This window comes from Miniopterus schreibersii (assembly GCF_964146895.1).
Source record: "Miniopterus schreibersii genome assembly, chromosome: Y".
Taxonomy (NCBI): domain Eukaryota; kingdom Metazoa; phylum Chordata; class Mammalia; order Chiroptera; family Miniopteridae; genus Miniopterus; species Miniopterus schreibersii.
In genome coordinates, this window is record NC_138120.1 from 2,894,821 (window position 1) to 2,913,348 (window position 18,528).

General features: G+C 58.0%; 1 protein-coding gene across 3 annotated transcripts in view; it reads left to right on the forward strand.

The window, feature by feature from the left end:
- LOC308552006 (F-box-like/WD repeat-containing protein TBL1X) overlaps positions 1-18,528 on the forward strand; it is a 105,483-nt gene that overhangs the window by 79,620 nt on the left and 7,335 nt on the right. For all 3 annotated transcript variants that reach the window (XM_081126950.1, XM_081126952.1, XM_081126951.1), the window contains 8 exons: positions 292-399; positions 11,133-11,278; positions 12,545-12,794; positions 14,736-14,868; positions 15,358-15,499; positions 16,553-16,616; positions 16,732-16,829; positions 17,724-17,784. In XM_081126950.1, the coding sequence (XP_080983076.1) occupies positions 342-399; positions 11,133-11,278; positions 12,545-12,794; positions 14,736-14,868; positions 15,358-15,499; positions 16,553-16,616; positions 16,732-16,829; positions 17,724-17,784 (952 nt within the window). In that variant the 5' untranslated portion in view covers positions 292-341. The remainder of the gene's footprint in view (positions 1-291; positions 400-11,132; positions 11,279-12,544; positions 12,795-14,735; positions 14,869-15,357; positions 15,500-16,552; positions 16,617-16,731; positions 16,830-17,723; positions 17,785-18,528) is intronic.

The following is an 18,528-nucleotide window of genomic DNA, read 5'->3' on the forward strand; positions in this document are numbered from 1 at the left end:
AGGGCCGGGGAATGAGCCTGCAGCCCAGGTAGGTGCCCTTGACCGGGACTCGAACCCATGACCCTTGGGTGTACAGGCCAACGCTCTACCACTTAGCCACACCGGCCGGGGTGGATGTGTCCTTTTTGTATAAATAATAACGGAATTTGTACGTAGCACGTGATCAGAGTATAACTCGAATCCCACTTGCGGTAGCTTTGGGTTTAACGTCACGGGCGTGTGTGTTTTCTGGTCGCCTCTAAGGAGAAACGCAGGTGGCGTCTGAAAAGCCTCTGCTCTCGCTTTTCACAGCAGGTGGCCCCCGCTTCCTCAGGCCCTCATCGCCGCCAGGTGAGGCTAAGATGAGCGTAACCAGCGACGAGGTGAACTTTCTGGTGTATCGCTACCTCCAGGAGTCAGGTAAGGGCGTGCGCGCGCCTGGCCGAGGGGAACGCCATCGACCGCGGCTGGGAGACCCAGGGTTCAGGCGGGACCTGGAGTGTTCGAGGGCACAGGGGAGGCTCTGGGACCGTCCAGTCCCCGGGTGGCATGAGGGACTGCGGTCTTTCTTCCCCCGGCTTTTCTGTTCAGACGAGATCACGCTGGACTTGAGACTGGCGCGGCCGGGGTGGATGTGGCCGCCGCCAGGGGGCGCTCTGGCCCCGGCCATCGTGAGGGCAGTTAGGGGCTGCTGTGTGCGTAGCAGCCCCTTAGATTAAGGACCTTTGATTTATTGAGGTTACACTGCCCCTCCCCCCCAAAACGGGGGCCCCGTGCAATTTTCTGACACTTGGGAATAGTTCTTGTTTCTTCCAATACTGGTGATTATGACCAAGCGTTTCCTTGATGGTGAGTGATATGCAGGCCAGGTGTCGACAGAGGGGACCTTGTGCTTAGTGGCTGCCGTCCTCGGGGAGCAGGGACAGGGACCGAGGGTGCCACGGGGCCCGGGCCCTAGCACGGTTTTGTCTACTCGAGCAGGATTCCTCGAACGCGCCTGGGATGCCATCTCGCCTTGATTTCCCCTTTATACAATATCGGGGTGCCCCCAACAGTGCCGCCTAAACCCAGTTCACAGAATCGCTTGTGAGTGTCTTTTTAAATTCTTGAGTCTTAATTCTTTTTACGTTTACTTTATTCATTTTTTTTTGTTAGTTTCTAAAGCGAAGGCTCCTTTAACTTGGAAAACTTGACGGTATTTAATTGGAGATGGAGGGGAACCCGCGTGAGCCCGGAGACCGGGCTCTTTCTGAGCCTGTGAAAGGGCGAGCTGGGCGGGCAGGGCAGCCAGAGCCAAGGGCTCAAGCTCTGAGCTTCGAACAAGTCACTTTCTCCATCGGAGACTCCCCTTCTCCGCTGAACAGGGTCACCCTGGGCAGAGTGGTGACGTCCCTCATTATGAACAAAGGCCTCTCCCAGTCAAGCCTGGGTCTCTGTGCCCTGGGTTAGCCTCGTGCATGGAACGGGCACATTGTGGCCTAGCTGTTGCCAGAACATACTGCAAGAAACTGACACACTATGCCCGGCCAGCATGGCTCAGCGGTTGAGCATCGACCTACGAACCAGGAGACTGTGGTTCGATACCCGGTCAGGGCACATGCCCCAGTTATGGGCTTGATCCCCAGTGGGGGGCGTGCAGGAGGCAGCCAATCAATGACTTTCTCAATCTTGATGTTTCTATCTCACTCCCTAAAATCAATAAATATCTATATATATGTATATATATAAATTAAAACACTTTATTTAAAAAAAAGAAAAAAGAAACCGATACACAAAGCCAAATTGTGAACCAGGGCAATGACCAGCTCTGCTCTGAAACCTTAGCCTCGGAGCTGACAGAAGTGGCTCGCCTGGGGCACAGGCGTCCTCCTGTCACAGAGCTCGTAGCTGCCCAGCAACATCTGCCGATGAAAATGCCACCCACCCAGCCCCGCTCCCCTGGGCGGGGTTCAGCGTTGTATATGAGACCCCTTTTTTTTAGAAACACCTCCACATAAAGATGAGATCACGGCACAAGTACAGTCCAGGTGTGTGAACCCATCACTAGTGACACTGTCATTCCCGTGTTAGTGGACCTCGGGACACATAGAGGGTGTGAGACAGAGGTCGGTGCAGGGCTCTGCGGGGCCTGGTCCCTTGGGCCCAGGCCGAGCGTCGCAGGACCGGTTGCTGGCCTCTGAATTCACCCAAACATCCGTCCCTCCCCCACGCGGCCGGCCGGCCTTCCTTATTTGGTGTTTGTGAACTTCTGTCTCCCTGTGTTGATGGTTTCAGTAACCAGGCAACCTAGCGGGAGCCGGGAGGCCCCGACGTATAGGATTTCCTCTGTGCCAGTTATGCCCCATGGGTGAGAGCGCTGAGGGTAAATCCCACGGGCTGGCTGGGTGCTAGGAGACCACTGCACCTTCCTGCGAGGTCTGTGTGCGCCCTGGACGCGATCGATCGGAGGACCCCACGGGACGCTTTCTAAAGAAGGCAGGGAAGAAATGCCCGATGTTTAATGCGCGTGCGAGGGTGGTTTTATACGTGTATCTCAAATTCTCAAGGGCTGGTTAAGCAAATACTGGGCTCCTTCCGAGTGCAAGGAGGCCCCTCTCCACCGTCTGCAGGTCTTTTTCTAGCTTAAAAAGAGAAAGCCTGTCCCTTGGTCAGGGCTCCCATCAGGCATCTGCGTGATCTCATCTTCACCACCGTCAGACTCCTGAAAGTGAGGCCCAGGTTCCCGTAGGTGCTGCGTCCGTGGCTCCTCCCAGGCTGCCTTCCCCACCGGAAGGAGCCAGCAGGTCCTGGTGGCCGGGTCCCACCTCGGCTTTGTGTTGTGTGCGGAAGAAAGTGGGGCTAGAGGGAGGGAGACAGACGGGGGGCGGGGGTGGCCTCGCAGTGACAGGCAGCTGGTTCTGTGGTACCCCTGCGGTGTGTGTCACCCACCAGGGTAGGCCCAGAGCGTTCCCCCACCTAAGGGTGCCGGGAGGGACACGTTCCCTGAACCACGGTGTCCAGGTCCCAGCCACCGACCTGGTGGAGAGAGGCCTGCTTCTCTGCTCGGGGCCCGGGGACATGGTTCCTGTCCCTTCTGAGTCCGCCAGCTTTGCCCGCTGTTTCCCACCCCCACCTCCACGCAGGCACTTGTGTCAGCAGGGTGCTTTGGGCAGCGGGTGCGAGAATCCCGGTGGGACACTTGGCGTCTCCGAGGGTGGGAAGGCGCCTCCCTCGAAGCGTTGGGAGCGTTCATCTCTTCACACTCAGAAAACAGTCTCAAAAATGGGCTTATTTCGTTCCTCCGCCCCCGGGAGGCAGAATCCACGTCCTCGTAGGTTCTTCTGTGGCCCTCGCCCAACCGTAGACAGTAGCCCCGTCCCCCTTCTCCGAGGTACAAAAAATATTAAATGGAAGCTTCCGGAGATAAACAGTTCATGTGTTTTAAATGTTGTGCCACCTGACTAGCATGATGAAGTCTCTTGGCCTCCCGGCCGGCCCGGGAGTCCTCTCTCTGTCCAGCGCGTCCACGCGGCACGTTCAGTGCAGGAAGACATCTTCAGAGAGACAGACAGACTATTCACCGAACTTCTATTGCAGTTTGTTATAATTGTTCTATTTTATTACTAGCTATTGTTCATCTGTCACGGTGCCTAATTTATAAATTAAGCTTTATCACGGGTATGTCTATATAGGAAAAAACACAGTATTTACAGGGTTTGGTCCTATCCTTTGTTTTGGGCATCCCCTGGGGGTCTTGGGACATGGGAATAAGAGGGGACGACCCTAGTTCATTCTTTATTGCTCAGTCATATCCCCTTCTAAGGATACGTGGCCGTGGGTTCTCGATTTTTCTGTGGAAGGACATTGGCGTTATTTCCAGGTTTTGACCGTTTCCTCTAAAACTGTGAGAGATGTCCGTGTACAGGTGTTTTGTGTGCGCACAGGTTTTCGGGCCCGTATCTAGGAGTCGGGGTTGCGGGGGGGGTGTCCCTGTGGGTCTCACTTTATCGGAAGCCGCTGCACCCCCTCCTCACGGGGCCGCAGGCCTCATACACGGCGGCTTGTCTCCAGGTTTGACTTGCGCCGCTGGGCTGATGGGCGCTCTGAGCAGGGGGCGTGTGGGAAGGAGGCACAGGCCTCAGCCCCGGCACAAACGGGGTGTCCCAGAAACAAGTACACACACTCTAGCAGCTGGTAACTCACTCAGTTTTCACCCCTTTTCAGGTTTAACTGATTTGAAATAATGGCTGAAGCCAGACTAAGCTTTGGACAAAGAAATTTTATCCTAAAGTGCCCACTAGAGTCTTTTTTATGGGGACACATAAGAGATCAAGTTTACGGCCCAAACCTGGCAACCGTCGACGCATTGCGGGCACACAGGCACCAAACGAGATGCTTCCCTATGTTTGCGATTCCACTGCTCCACGTTGTCAGCAGGGCCTGGACCAGAACGGTCGTCCGTTTGAAAACAGGCGTCGACCAAAATAATTATTCATTTCTGGAGACTCTTTTAAATGTTGAGAATGAACTGCGTGGTCACGAACACTGACTTTGTAATCATTCAAAGTGCGTCTGCATTTTGGTGGGACACCCTGTGTTTCCGCAGGACACTCGTGAAGGTTTACGCTGATAGTGGCCTTGCAGGTTGTGGCTTGATCCCCGGCAGGGGCCGTGCAGGAGGCAGCCGATCCATGAGTCTCATTATTGGTGTTTCTCTCTCTCTCTGCCTTCCTCTCTGAAATCAATAAAAACATCTTAAAAATAATTTTAAAAAATGAAATATATATATATATGTATAAATGATATATATGTATATTTTTTAATAAATGGAAAAAATATCCTCAGATGAAAAAAGAAAGATCAGGGACGTAGCCCTGGCCGGTGTGGCTCGGTCTGTTGGGCCTCATGCCCCCTACGTGGAAAGGTCGCCGGTTCGATTCCCGGTCGGGGCACATGCCCCGGTTTCGGGCTCGATCCCCAATAGGGGACGTTCAGGGGCAGCCCATCGATGTTTCTCTCTCTCTCTGCCTTTCCCCTCCTCGCTCCTCCAGAAATTAATTTTAAAGAAAAAAAGAGCAGGGACACCACATTCTAGGACCACAGAATGAGGTGTGAAAACGCATCTGCGTGGGGAAAGGGGCCGGAGGAAACCTCCCCCTGGGAGGGGAGTTGTGTCAAGTGTTCAGTGATATGAGTCATTTCCTCTGTCTTGCAGATTGCTCTCTCTGTTTTTCCTGGAGTCCTGTGTCAGTTTCTACCGTAATTTTTAATGGCACCGTCCGTTGTGAATCTCCCAGTTTGGAGTTTGTGCGTCTGTTTCCCCAGTTTCCAAATGTCAAGTCCAGAGGTCCCGAGGGTTCCAAACTGGGGGGGCGGAGGGGCCGGAGGGGCCTGTGTGAGCCGGTCTTTCCTGCGTGGCCACCAGCTGGGCTGAGGTCTCTCCTGGCTCCTCCGTCCGGCCAGCGACCCAGCCAGCGATTCAAGGAAAGCAGCCCCCAGGGAGCTGCCTCGCCCCACCCAGCCGGTTGGCCCTGGAAGAAGTCGCAGCCTTGATTTACAGCCTGACTAATGCTTCCTCTCCCGGGCGTGACCGAGCTTTAGGGGACTTTAAAGGGCTCGGTGGGGCTCGAGCTCTGCAATCGCGGCCCAGCCGCGCTCAGCTGCCACCCCTGGTCCGGGCCAGATGTTGAAAGCGAAACCCTGTTTTAACGAGGTCCTTCTGGGGTTTCTTTTGGGCACCCGCCAGGGCGTTTCTGTTTCCAGCGAATTCCCTGTTCTGGCGGGTCATCCAGAACCTTCCCCTGCGCTCGGTTTTCCGTGGCGGAGGGGGAGCGTGGGTGTGGAGGGCGCGTCGTTGGGGCCGCGTGGAACCGTGAAGCCGGCGGGAGCCCGCGTATCCGTGCAGCCTGGGGAACCCAGAAGGGCTCCCGCGTCCCTGTGCGCTTCCTACCGCGGGCCGGCGGGAACTCACGGCTAGGACTGGCTTCCCCGGGCGGGAATCGGGGCGTCTGGTGAGACTCACGCATCCCCTCTGAACAGAAGAAAGAAGTAATGAAACAAGGGCCCCTAAAGAGGAGGAACTGGTTTTTGGGGTGTTTTTTTTTTCCAATTCCCAACTGAGGATATTTTTTCTATTGCTTTTTTTTTCAGAGAGAGAGAGAGAGAAACGTGGATGTGAGGGAGAGACATCGACTGGTTGCCTCCCGCCCATGCCCCAGCTGGGGCCGGGGGTCAGGCCTGCGACTGAGGTGCGTGCCCTTGGCCAGCGTGGAACCCCGGGACCTTCCGCGGGGGGCTGACGCTCACCACGGAGCAACCGGCCAGGACAGAGGCAGTGGAATTTTATTTCCCTGCCTTTGCTGCTGACTGCGTGTGCGCGTCCGCTCCCAGGTTTGGTGTATTTGACCCAGCTACCTGCTATCTCCCTTTGCCTCCCTTCCGTCTTTATTGTCATCAGCACATCCCTACGCCCACCGTCTCGAACCCCTTTCCCCCGCCCCCGCCATCCCGGTGCGGGAAGCCCAACCGTCCAGGCGTCGCCGCGGACAGGACCGTCTCTGGGCGGCACGTGCGGATTTGCAGAGATAGAGGGAGGCCCCGGGTGTCGAGTAGCAGCCTCGGCTTTGCGTTCAGGGTGACTCCGTGGGCACCTGCCGCCTCTGGAGCCGCTTCGGTGGGATGAGTGGTCAGGGAGGCTGTTTGGCACCTGCTCATCCAGGACCACGCCAGGGCCCGGGGCCTCCCCGTCCCTCCCAGGGCAGCCCCGGCGGGCGGGCGAGCGTCACCTTACGAACCTCACGACCGCAGGCTCCAGCGTGCGCTCTGGTTTCCCGGCCCCTGACCGAGAGGGCGCATCCCCGCCCGGCGACGCACCTCGGTTGTGTTCACAGGGGCCCCGTCCCAGTTCCTCTTCCTGCCTCGGCTCCCTGATCCCTGCCTGTGATCAGGCTCCGGTGTTGTCCCTTCTCCCGGGAATTGTAAGTGATCGATTTTTCTTTCACTGGCATCAAGGCCTGCGTGTCATCCCTCGGTTGCCCCCATAAATTAAAATCCTGTGCGTTTCCTTGGGGCAGTGAGGTCCTTCTTTTCTCTACAGAGAATATTTGAGGCGACCTCGGGGGACCGTCCGCCCATTCGTGGGGCAGAGAAGGACACCTGGGAGCAGATGAGAGCTCCCAGGCCTCGGGGTGCCCAGGGAGGAGGCTCTCTGTGAGCAGAAAGAGCCCCCCAACTTCTCCCTCACTGCTCTGTGTGTTTCTTGCATTCCTGACACGGCCCTCTTCATGCAAGTGTCGTCAGGAGGGGCGATTGGCCTGCGTTTGCCTTTTTAATGTGGAGAGGATTCGGGCTGGCTTTGGGCTTTGAAGCTCACTGCATGCTGAGAAACGTCAGCGGTGTTGCTGAGGAATCATTTCCATTGGCCTCTTTGAAAGGGCGCCTCCTGGGTCACGTAGAGATTTGCAAATCCGTGTCGGGGGCGTGTGGGTTTGAGAGCGTGGGCTTGGTCAGCCGGCCCCTTGCTGTGGCTCGGTTTCCCCATCTGTCACGTGGGTTTAGTCAGACGGACTCCTCGGCGGTGGCCGCTCTCTGATGATTCAGGGGAGGCCTGAATCCTTAATTCAGTTCCTGTCCTTAGTCTTTCATTGGGAGAGGAGCGAGGACTCGGTTTGGTTCAGTTTCTTGATTTAAATCGGCCTCAGGGGTCTTTCTCCTGCGCCCGCTGGTCCTTCCTGGCGCCCGAGGAGGGCGGTGCTCTGCGCCTCCCGTGAGTTTGCACCGTGGGAGGGCTCCTTTCAGCGGTGACGTGGGACGGCTCCGGAACAGCGCGTACTCGGGGACGTTCAAGGTCACGGTGCCCCGAACAGCTTTCTCCTGCATATCCATCCACTCGCTCCGGCGGGCGGATGCTTGGAGCAAACTGCTTTGGACCCCCCACCCCTTCTCGCAGCACCCCTTCGCTGAACGCCGTGATGGGCTTGCTTGAGAAACAGAGTCAGCGGTTGAACAGCGATATCGTATCGAGATACGAGAGTTGTGGCGCCAAACTGCATACGCAACGTTTGTAAACCAAGATAAGCGAAGGACATCGTCCAGCCTTGGATGACAAGTGGGTTGGCACCTTGGTCTTTAGTTGTGGGGTTTTTTTGGCAAATTGCCTTAGCTGCATTCTTGGCTGCTGCAGATCAGAGCCGCCGGGGGGTCCAGCTGGGAAGGCGGGCAGTTGGCATCGCCCGGAGAACCTGAGAATTTTGGCTCCTGTGCTTGCGGGTCTCGGAAGGTAGGTAGGGTAGGAAGGCGAACCTCACACGGTCCAGAGCTGAAGGCCTCCTTGGGCCTCCCGTCCCAGGTGTGAACCTCGGGCGAGTGATCCGGTTTCCCCAATATTTGCCCTCCTCGTGTGTAAAACAGTCACGGCGCCGAGTCTGAACGGCGGCTGTGCCGACGGAGACGGTGGACGCAGAGTGCCCGGCTTTGGTTAAAGGGGGTCCTGTGGTCAGAATCTCTTGTGTTTCGTGGGCCTTAAGCAATTTAGTGGCCCGGTGTTGCTCGTGGGGATAAAGGAAGGAGGGAGGGAGGGAAGGAGGGAGGGAGACACTCCTGTAAATGTTTGGCCCCAAAAGTCATATGTTGAAACCTAACCCCCAGTGTGATGGGATTAGGAGGAGGGACCTTTGGGGGCTGATCAGGTCATGAGGGGGGAGCCCCCATGAATGGGGTTGGTGTCTGTATGAAAGAGACCCCAGGGAGCCCCTCTCCGATTCACCAGGAAAAAGACATTCGTCTGCGGACCGGGCAGGGGCCCTCAGCAGACACGTAATCTGCCCTGACCTTGACCTTGCGCTTCCGGCCTGCAGGAGCGAGGGGAAGAAACGTGTGTTGCTTCGGTACCTGGTCTGTGGCGTTTTGTTACAGCAGCCAGGAGGCCCGGGGCACATACCTAGCTAAGCCGACCTAAGCGGCTTGAGGTTTCTTCCTCATTGCGAGGAGCCCTTGTCAGCCACGGATGCTGTGCTCCAGTCGCGGCTCTCGGTGGCTGTTCCTGGGTGGCGTGGCGTGGCGTGGCGTGGCGTGGCGTGGCGGCCCGCTGTCCGAGTTGGGCGCTCAGCCCCGGCCCTACGCGCTGGAAGACTGGGGCCTGTCAGCTACCCCGGGAGCTCCTCTGGGGGAGGGAGAGGCGGTGTTGAGGAAATGCCTGCGCGTGGTGACTGGGCCTTCAGTGGACTTGTGAACTCCTTGAGCAAGGCCTGGCCAGCGGGAGGTGCTGTGGCAGGGAGGCTGTTGTGATTTTTATCGATAACTGTGGGGGGCATTGCCCTGCGCTAGAGCTTTCAGAGATACGCGGAGGGTAAGAACTGGCCCTCACCCTCCGGTGTTCTGTCCTGTCTGCCCATCCAGACGCGTGAAAGAGCACGCAGGAGCCCGTAGGGGGGGTCGTCAGCCACAAGAGTTGTGAGATCTCAAGAGAGAAACCGCTGTGGCCGGGGGCGCACAGGGACGGTTCTGTGCGATGGCCGTCAGGCCAGCCGCCACCTGGTCCTGAGGGGCCCCCGTGAGCTTCGTTGGGGTGCTGCGCTGAGTGGAGCCGTAGATAAGCCCTTTGCAGCTCAGTGTCAGAAGAAGGGCTGTTCCCGTCTCTATAAAACAAATAAGCTGCGGATTGTATATATTCTTTATAAGCAGGCAGTGGGGGGTGAACAGGGAGACAGGAAAGGGAAGCCAGTGAAACAGACGCCTCCGAGCAGGGAGGGACACCCCCGAGCACGGAGGGACACCCCCATCTGGTGAGCGGTCCGTTTATTGCACAGTCTGCTCGAGTTTCGGCCACGTGACTCCGAGACGCTGGGCGATGGTGTTGGGGCGGATGGGCGCGGGCCATCGCCGCCCGTTTGGCTGGTGAAGGTGGTGATCTGGGAACGAGGGTGGGAGGTGGTGCCCAGGTTCCCTGAGGGCACCGTGCAGCGCCCCCCCCCCCCCCGCAGGTAGGATGCACCAGTGGCCTTGGGAACATGCTCGTAGGGAAGACACCTTGGGGACGGGGTTCCTGGGACCCCCCAGGTGAGGGGCTGACAGAGAGCAGAAGGGATCCACGCCAGGCCCGTAATGCCTGACTGGGCTGCTGTAAATGTTCCCAGTGCTCCACCTGCCCCCCAGAACTCCTGGTCCTTTCTCTGCCCCATCAGTGGGAAGTAGAAAGTGAGACAGTTCAGAGCCCCAGGGGGATGCCCTGGGCCCCACCCTCACTCTAGCCCGGAGCCGAGCACAGGGGGTCCATGCTGCTCACACAGGTGCCCAGACACCCCCCCCCCCGTCGGTCTCCCCGAAACAATTGCAAGCTCCCTCACGCCCGGCTGCCCCGGGACCAGCGGGGTGGTGGGGTAATAAAAAGCCCCAGCAGCCTGAGGTGCCTGTTTGCAGAGGACCCTGCCCAGCTGAGCCCAGCCCTCCGGCAGTGGGAGCCCCATACTCTCCTTGGGGAAGGTCTTTGCAGGTTCTGAGAGCCCGTGGACCCCATGTGGCCCCTGCAGCTGCTCCCCCCGCCCCCCCGCCCCCGCCCAGGTGCCTCTGTTGTAGAAACAGGCATCGTGTGCACATGCAGGAACCCGACTTGTCTCCCTACGTGGCCTTCCACCCGCACTGCCAGCCCTGAGGATTGCCAGGCGTTGCCTTTATCAGCAGCTGGCTGTGGGTGGGGTCACGGGGAGACCAGCATCCCCCCGCAAAGAGAGAACTCCCAGCTTCTCGATAAAAGAAGTCGAAATCACACCGGTGGGCCCCAGCACTTGCCAGCCCTGTGCTTTCGGCTGAGGCCGGGCCCTGGTGCACCGCAGCTGGGCCTGGGGCGCAGAGAGGCTTCAGCACTGAGCTCCCAGGAGTGGTGGGCGCCCAGGGGGAAGCCGGGGCCAGCTTTCAGCCACAGACACATCTAACCGGGCAGACTCTGTCCCCTGTTTGTTAATAATGCTGAGCCGGCTGTGCCCTTCGAGCTGTTTTTTCCTGCTGTGGAAACGTGGGTCTTCCTGGGTCTGCATCTCCCCCCCCCCCCCCGTCCCGCCCGCTTCCCCCCAAACCAGAAGCCGGGCGTCCGCGGTTGAGGCCAGCGGTGCCCCCTGAGGTCCCCGTGGCCGTCCCCGGCCCGCGGTCCAGGCCTCACGCCGCCTGCCCCGTCGCCGCAGGTTTTTCCCACTCGGCGTTCACGTTCGGCATCGAGAGCCACATCAGCCAGTCGAACATCAACGGGACGCTCGTGCCACCGGCCGCGCTCATATCGATCCTGCAGAAGGGGCTTCAGTATGTGGAGGCCGAGATCAGCATCAACGAGGTAGGTGCGCCCCCGGCGGGGCGGGGAGACCTGGCCCTGGCTGCCCCCCCCCCCCCCGGGGCTCTGCAAACAGGCCCAGCCCGGAAGGCGACCAGGGTGATGGGTGATTGAAATGCTGTGTTTCCAGCTTCCCCGCAGCTGTCCCTTCTCCCTGGGGCTCCTGTCGAGAGCACACAGGCACGGTTTCTCCTCCCAGCAGCCGGCCCGAGGCCTTGGGTTTGGGGGGCTGACCCGGGGGCACTCTCTAAGGAAGGACCTTTCTCCTGCGCTGTGAAGCATGTGGGAACCTGTTCCCCGCGGATGGAGAGAGATGACGAAGGGAAGTTGAAAAGGGGGGATCAGAAGTAAACGGCACTGCTGTGGGCGGGCCGAGGCTGTGTCCCGTCTGCTCCCTGACCCACGGAGGCCGTTCCTTCCTTCACCCTCCCCTGAGGGTGTGTGTATTGATTTTAGCGAGAGGAAGGGGGAGAAACAGCCATCCGTTGCCTCTCGTATGTGCCCCAAGCGTGGATCGAGCCCGAAACCTAGGTATGTGCCCTGAGCAGGAATCGAACCCATGACCTTTCGGTGCCCGGGATCACACTCCAACCCGCTGAGCCACCCGGCCAGGGCATGGAGGCATTTCAAAGGGCGCTCGTGGGCATTTCATTCAGTCAGCTGGACGGGTGTTCGCGGAGCCAAGTCCCCCGTGGTGCAGGAATCGCTCATGCGGGCTCGAGGTTTCTGAGACACGGTCTCCCACGCTGAAGGGCAGTTACTCGCAGGGACTGTCCTGGCACCTGGGCAGGCTTCGGGGTGCTCTGGACGCTTGGGGCCAGTTCATTCTTTGCCCTGTGCGGTTGTGTGTCGAGCAGCATCCCTGGTCTCCACCAGATGTCAGCAGCATCTCCTGCCCCAGCGGTGACAACCAGGAGGGTCTCTAGGCATTGCCACTCCCCTGAGGGGGCACAGCCCCCCCCTCCCCGAGAATCATTGCATCTGAGAGAGCACCTTTTACGTGAAATATGATAGCAGGGTGCAGACGTCCCTCATGGCCCAGCTCAGTGTGGTGTTTACCACGCGTTGTGCCCCCACTGAGGACAGCGGGTCTACCCTGTCCTGCACCCATGCTCACCCCCGCCCGCCCCAGTCTGCCCAGCGCCTTGGCATTGCCTCAGGCCCCTGCGTGCCACCCTCTCCGCGCCCCGGCCCCGCACCTGTCTGCCCGGACTGCAGACTGCCCTGCCCGGGGCCGCAGGGCTGATGGCTCTCCCGTGGCTTCCCCAGGACGGCACAGTGTTTGACGGCCGCCCCATAGAGTCCCTGTCCCTGATCGACGCGGTGATGCCCGACGTGGTGCAGACGAGGCAGCAGGCCTTCCGGGAGAAGCTCGCTCAGCAGCAGGCCAGCGCCGCCGCGGCGGCGGCCACGGGGGCCACGGCGGCCACGGCCACCCCTGCGGCCGTTTCCCAGCCCAACCCACCAAAGAACGGAGAGGCCACGGTGAACGGCGAGGAGAACGGAGCACATGCAATAAGTAAGGGGGGCCCCGGGCTCTGGGAGCTTCTGGCGGTTTCTGTGGTCTGAGTCCGGAGGCTCCGCCGGCATCTGCCGGCTGCCCGGTCTTCCGAGCGCGTCCTGGCGTCTGCTCCCCTGAGGCCTGCAGAGCTTCACGCCCGAGTCTCCTCAAAACCCTCAGGCATGAGGCCCCCACCTTTAGGAAACTGCTGCTCTGAGGACTGATTGCGTGTAACAGGGACACGTACCATGTGATCCGCATCCGACATACAGTTTCGTGGTGTCGGCCCCAGTCCACGATCCCGTCTCTGTGGGAGGGTTTTCGGCCAAATTCTCATGTAACAGTTGAGCTCCTGGGTACTGAGCGGGCCCCAGGCCCCAGGGAGGGGGTGCCGGCTTACTTGGTCTTTGCAAATCCCAGGAGGTTCGTCCCTGTTAGGTGATTGCCCAAAAGTGCGTGGCAAATAGGTCAGAGAGCCAAATTTCTACCCCGAGAACCCGACTGCACCTCCACAGGCTGCTTATACATTCAGAGATGGCTTTGGGTCTGAGTTCAGAATGCATGTGTGTGTGTATATGTATACGTGTGTGTATATATAATGCACATGAGTGTGTTCACATGAGTGTGCATGTATATGTGAATATGTGTGTGTGCATGTGAGTGTGTATTATGTTCGTGTGTGAATGTGTGTGTGTGTGTGAATATGCACATGTGAGTTGTGCCTTTGGGTGCATGTGCTCATTTGAGTGCATATGTGTATGTGTGGGTGCGTGTGGATGTGTGCATGTGTGTACACGTGTACGTGTAGATGTGAATATATCATATACATCTTCCCTGAGGCCTGGGCCTATCTCCTTTGGCTCCAAACGCTGTAAGACCAGCTACAGACAGACCGGGTATCCGAACCGACATTTCATTCTCACTTTCATTAATCTTTTTTTCCTTCTGCCACTTGGGGGGAAACAGCCATTCTTTAAGATGCTCTCTCGAGGGTGTCATGTAGTGTTGCATGTCTGCTCCGTCACCATGCCCACCCGGAAACCCGGGACCTGGCCACCAGGGTCCTTCCAGGACAGGCTGCCTTGGCTACAAAGCCTGGCGATTCTGCTGGGCGTGAGAGGTCTGATATGAAGGTGGCCCCAATCGGAAAACGGCACTTGAGTCCCAAGGAAACAAGGGCGTTTGAAGGCAGGAGGTGCGTGGGGGCAGGCATTCTGAGAGACTGGTGGCATCTGACGCTCAGCCTCACAGGTGACGAGGTGACATCTCAGAAAGGCGCTCCCAGATGGGACACCTAGTCCCATCAAGAGACAGGAGCCTCGGGGCTCGGCTCAAGCCAGCTGGCTGTTGTCGTCTCTTTCCCCTTTAATTCCTCCCAGTGACTGTTAGACATTTGACTGGACCTACGTACAGAGAATAAATAACTGTTTCTATTCCTCTGTCAAACTTGGAATAAAGAGTCCGGCCGGCGCGGCTCAGTGGTTGAGCAGCCACCTATGAACCTGGAGGTCGCGGTTCAATTCTCAGTCAGGGCTCATGCTCTCGGTCCCCAGCAGGGGGCGTGCAGGAGGCAGCCCATCAGTGACTGTCTCAGCATTGATGTTCCTCTCTCCCCCTCTCCTTCTCTCTCTCTGAAATCAATTAATAAAAAACAAACTTGGAATAAATATAACATACAGGGTGGGGCAAAAGTGAGTTATAGTTTGTATGGAAAAATAATACAGTAATTAAATAATCGTACGAGAGTAAACTTTCACATGTTTACAACTGTCGACCTCCTTTGCCCCTCCCTGTCCTTGGTAAGTGAAGGTAACGTATTCACTAAGTGACGCCAGCCGTGGTTCAGTGGTGATCGCCAGAGGCAACGTGACCTAGAAAGAGGCTGGCTGTGGGGCTGCGGGGCCCGCACCGCGCTCCTGGGCTGCTCGGCCACGGGTCTCCTCCTGTTTCCTACGGCAGATAATCATTCGAAGCCGATGGACATCGATGGGGACGTCGAGATCCCACCCAACAAAGCCACGGTCCTCCGGGGCCACGAGTCTGAGGTCTTCATCTGTGCCTGGAACCCTGTCAGCGACCTCCTCGCCTCCGGGTAAGAACAGCAGCGTGGGGGGGGGGGGTGCTCCAGGGCCCGGGTCCGAGCTGTTCACTGTGCACCAAGTTCCCCCTCATGGAGCCACGAGCTTGCTCCCTCTCGCCTGCCGGGGACACCTTCCCAGGTGTGCAGACCGAGGCCTGGGGGACCCTGCCACCCTCCCTTGGGTACCTCCAGCTGTGGTCAGATTGTGGAGAAGGCCTCGTGCAGAGCTGTTTTCTCCCTGGGTGGGGGCTGATGCCGGCATTAGAATTACTCAGTGCAGCAAAGACGGGGTGAAAGTAGCAAACAAGTACCGTGCGTGCACGGGTTTGGATTCATGCAGCCCGCCCCCGGGCCCCTCACCGTGCCCCTGCCAGAGCAGACTGGCCTCTGCCCGTGGCCGTGGCCGTGGCCGTGGCCGCAGGCACTGAAGCCGTGGCCCAGTGGGAAGAAGAGCCACCCCGTGGGTGGGCCGGCAGCCGAGTGCAGCGTGTCCCCCCGCAGGTCCGGAGACTCCACTGCCCGGATCTGGAACCTGAATGAGAACAGCAACGGGGCCTCCACCCAGCTCGTGCTGCGGCACTGTATCCGAGAAGGGGGCCACGACGTGCCCAGCAACAAGGACGTCACCTCGCTGGACTGGAACGTAAGCGCGACCGTCCGGGCTGCGGGTGTCGTGGGGGCTTCGTGCCCAAGCACCAAGCCGGTCATGCCGGGCAGGCAGCTAGCTGGCTGCCCTGTGGCCGCTCGTGTCCTGTGGCCAAGCACACGGGGCTGTCTGCTTTGACATTTCCACGGCGGGTGTTACGTGCATTTACGCGGGGGACACCCTGCTCTTTACTCCTTCCTTTGACTCTCTCTTGCCTTTCGTAGCGTTTCTGCACATTCTGTCATTTCATCACAAACTGTTTTTATTTTTTTATTCTCAGCTGAGAATATTTTTTCCATTGCTTTTCAGAGAGAAAATTGAAGGGAGAGAGAGAGAAAAAACCACATTGATATGAGAGAGACATATCGATCGGTTGCCTTCCACACCTGCCCCAACCGGGAGCGGGGAGTGAACCTGCAGCCCAGGTACGTGCCCTTGACTGAGAATCGAACCCACGACCCTTCTGTGTGCGGGCCGGTGCTCTAACCACTGAGCCACACCGGCCAGGGCCACAAACTGTATTCTTTTGTACATATAATCACGTTGTTTAAAGCTCACTAAAGTCTCCAAAGCCCCATTATAACTTTCACCTGCGTTTCTAATTCTGTCATCGGGGCGAATGGTCTCAACGCGTTTTCCTTAACCCCCTCCTCTGCTTGGTTGTGGCACCTTACAGCCGGCGTGGCTCAGCGGTTGAGCATCGACCTAGGATCCAGGAGGTTGCGGTTCGATTCCCGGTCAGGGCACATGCCCGGGTTGCGGGCTCGATCCCCAGTCGGGGGCATGCGGGAGGCAGCCGATCAATGACTCTGTCATCACTGATGTTTCTCTCTCTCTCTCCCTCTCCCTCTCTCTGAAATTAATAAAAAATATGTATTTAAAAATATATTTTTATGTGAGATAAGCAGGGAGATGGAGTTGGTGAGTCTCTAACTGGGGGCTGAGTGATGAGGTCAGAGTGGCCCAGCCCTGGGTAAGGGGTCCCCCTCGGTTTGTCAGAGCTGCCCCAGCTGAGCTGTCCCTGTTGGCCCGTCTCTTTCTGCCCCGCAGAGCGATGGGACGCTGCTGGCCACCGGTTCCTACGACGGTTTTGCAAGAATATGGACGGAAGACGGTAAGCCCTGCTCGCTCGCGCCGGGGGGGGGACGGGAGCCGCTTTGGGGTGGAATCGGGGCGCAAACGGGTCGTGACCTTGAATTCAGCGTGTTTGTTGTTTGTTTGCGCAACAGGCAACCTGGCCAGCACCTTGGGCCAACACAAAGGCCCCATCTTTGCCTTGAAGTGGAACAAGAAGGGGAACTACATTCTGAGTGCGGGTGTGGACAAGGCGAGTATCTGCTCCAGTGTAGGTGCCCGCTGGCTCTGCGTCTCAGATGGCACCGGTTTCTTGGCCTCCTGAGCCTTTCTGCTCCCCCTTAGGAAATCGAGGCAGCCTGTGCGGCGCTTGGTGGGTTTCGGGGCTGTGACCTCGCCATTCGTTCACAGCCCAGCATCTCTTTAACATGTTCCCCGGCTCCACAGACCCGTGCGGAGGTCCCCCATTCCCGTGGGGTGCGTAGTCGGCGACAGCCTCAAAGCCAGAAATAGTGACCACCTGGGCCTTGGTGAAAAAATAAGTTTGCTGAGCCCCACGCTAGGCAGTGAATTGTGAGTTGTTGTTTTTTAATCTTGACTCAAGGAGTGAGGATATTTTTTCCATTACTTTTTAGAGAGAGTGGGAGGGAGGGGGGGAGAGAGAGAGAGACAAACATCGATGTGAGAGAGACACACAGATCGGTTGCCTCCTGCACCTGCCTGGACTGGGCCCGGGGTTCGAGCCGGCAGCCCAGGTACGTACGTGCCCTTGGCCAGGAATTGAACCCAAGACCCTGCGGTGTGCAGGCCGACCCCATAACCACGGAGCTACACAGGCCCGGGCAAATTGTGCGTTTCTTATCTCTCTCTTTTAAGCCAATCAACCCTTCGTTCACACTAGACAGCCTCACATCTAATATGAAAAGCGGAGATGCTGTGGTTGGCACACTGGATGGAGCCTTTCGCCAGACGACCGCTGGATTTCTGCCGAGCGGCTCTAATTCAAGTGTCACCCACACTCCCCTCTGTCTTATGCGTTGAGGAAGGAGCAGGGACTCACTGCCTTGTCTCATACGATGAATTTTCCTGGAAAAAACTTGGTGAGAAGGATGGTCCCTAACGTGTCCTTTCTGTTTGCGGAGCACAGACCACGATCATTTGGGACGCGCACACGGGAGAGGCCAAACAGCAGTTCCCCTTTCATTCTGGTGAGTCTTGTTTTCCTTTGTAACGTGAAAATAACAACTCAGGGTCCCTGTGAAATGTCCCGCAAGGTGACCTTGAATGCTCGGAGCAGCGTGTCTCTGGAATCCAGCGTGGTGAGCGTTGCTCTTAGGCCTACAAGATGCAGAGTCCCCAGTGTCGAAACATTAAAAATACTACAGGGAACCTATCCCGGGACCAGTGTGTACCCCTTTCTCCTGCCAGTCACGGGGCCTGTGCTGGGCGTCCCTGAGACCCTCCCCAGATCCAGTGATTCACAGCTCAGGTTTATCACCAAGCGAAATCAGCCAAGGGGGGAAGGTGCACAGGGCGAAATCCAGCGTGTCCCAGGGTTTTCTCCCTGCGGAATCCCCCAGGACAGGTCGGATTCCCCCAGAAACAAGTGGTGACGGCCCCGTGGAGGGTCATCCTCCAGGGAAGCTCCGTGGAGACTCAGTGTCCAGGACTGTAACTGGGGGCCGGTCCCCCGGGCACTGTCTGCCTGGCTGTACCCACATTCTAGGCTCCTACAAGGAAACCAGGGTAAACTGCGTTGTGCGCACAGTTTTGGTACAGAAGTTCTTATCAGATAGGGAATGGTGGGAGCCTTCATCCTGAGGCTGTTACACCAGGTGTGCAATCCTGAGGCTGTGTTACACCAGGTGTGCAATCCTGAGGCTGTGTTACACCAGGTGTGCGATCCTGAGGCTGTGTTACACCAGGTGTGCGATCCTGAAGTTGTGTTACAC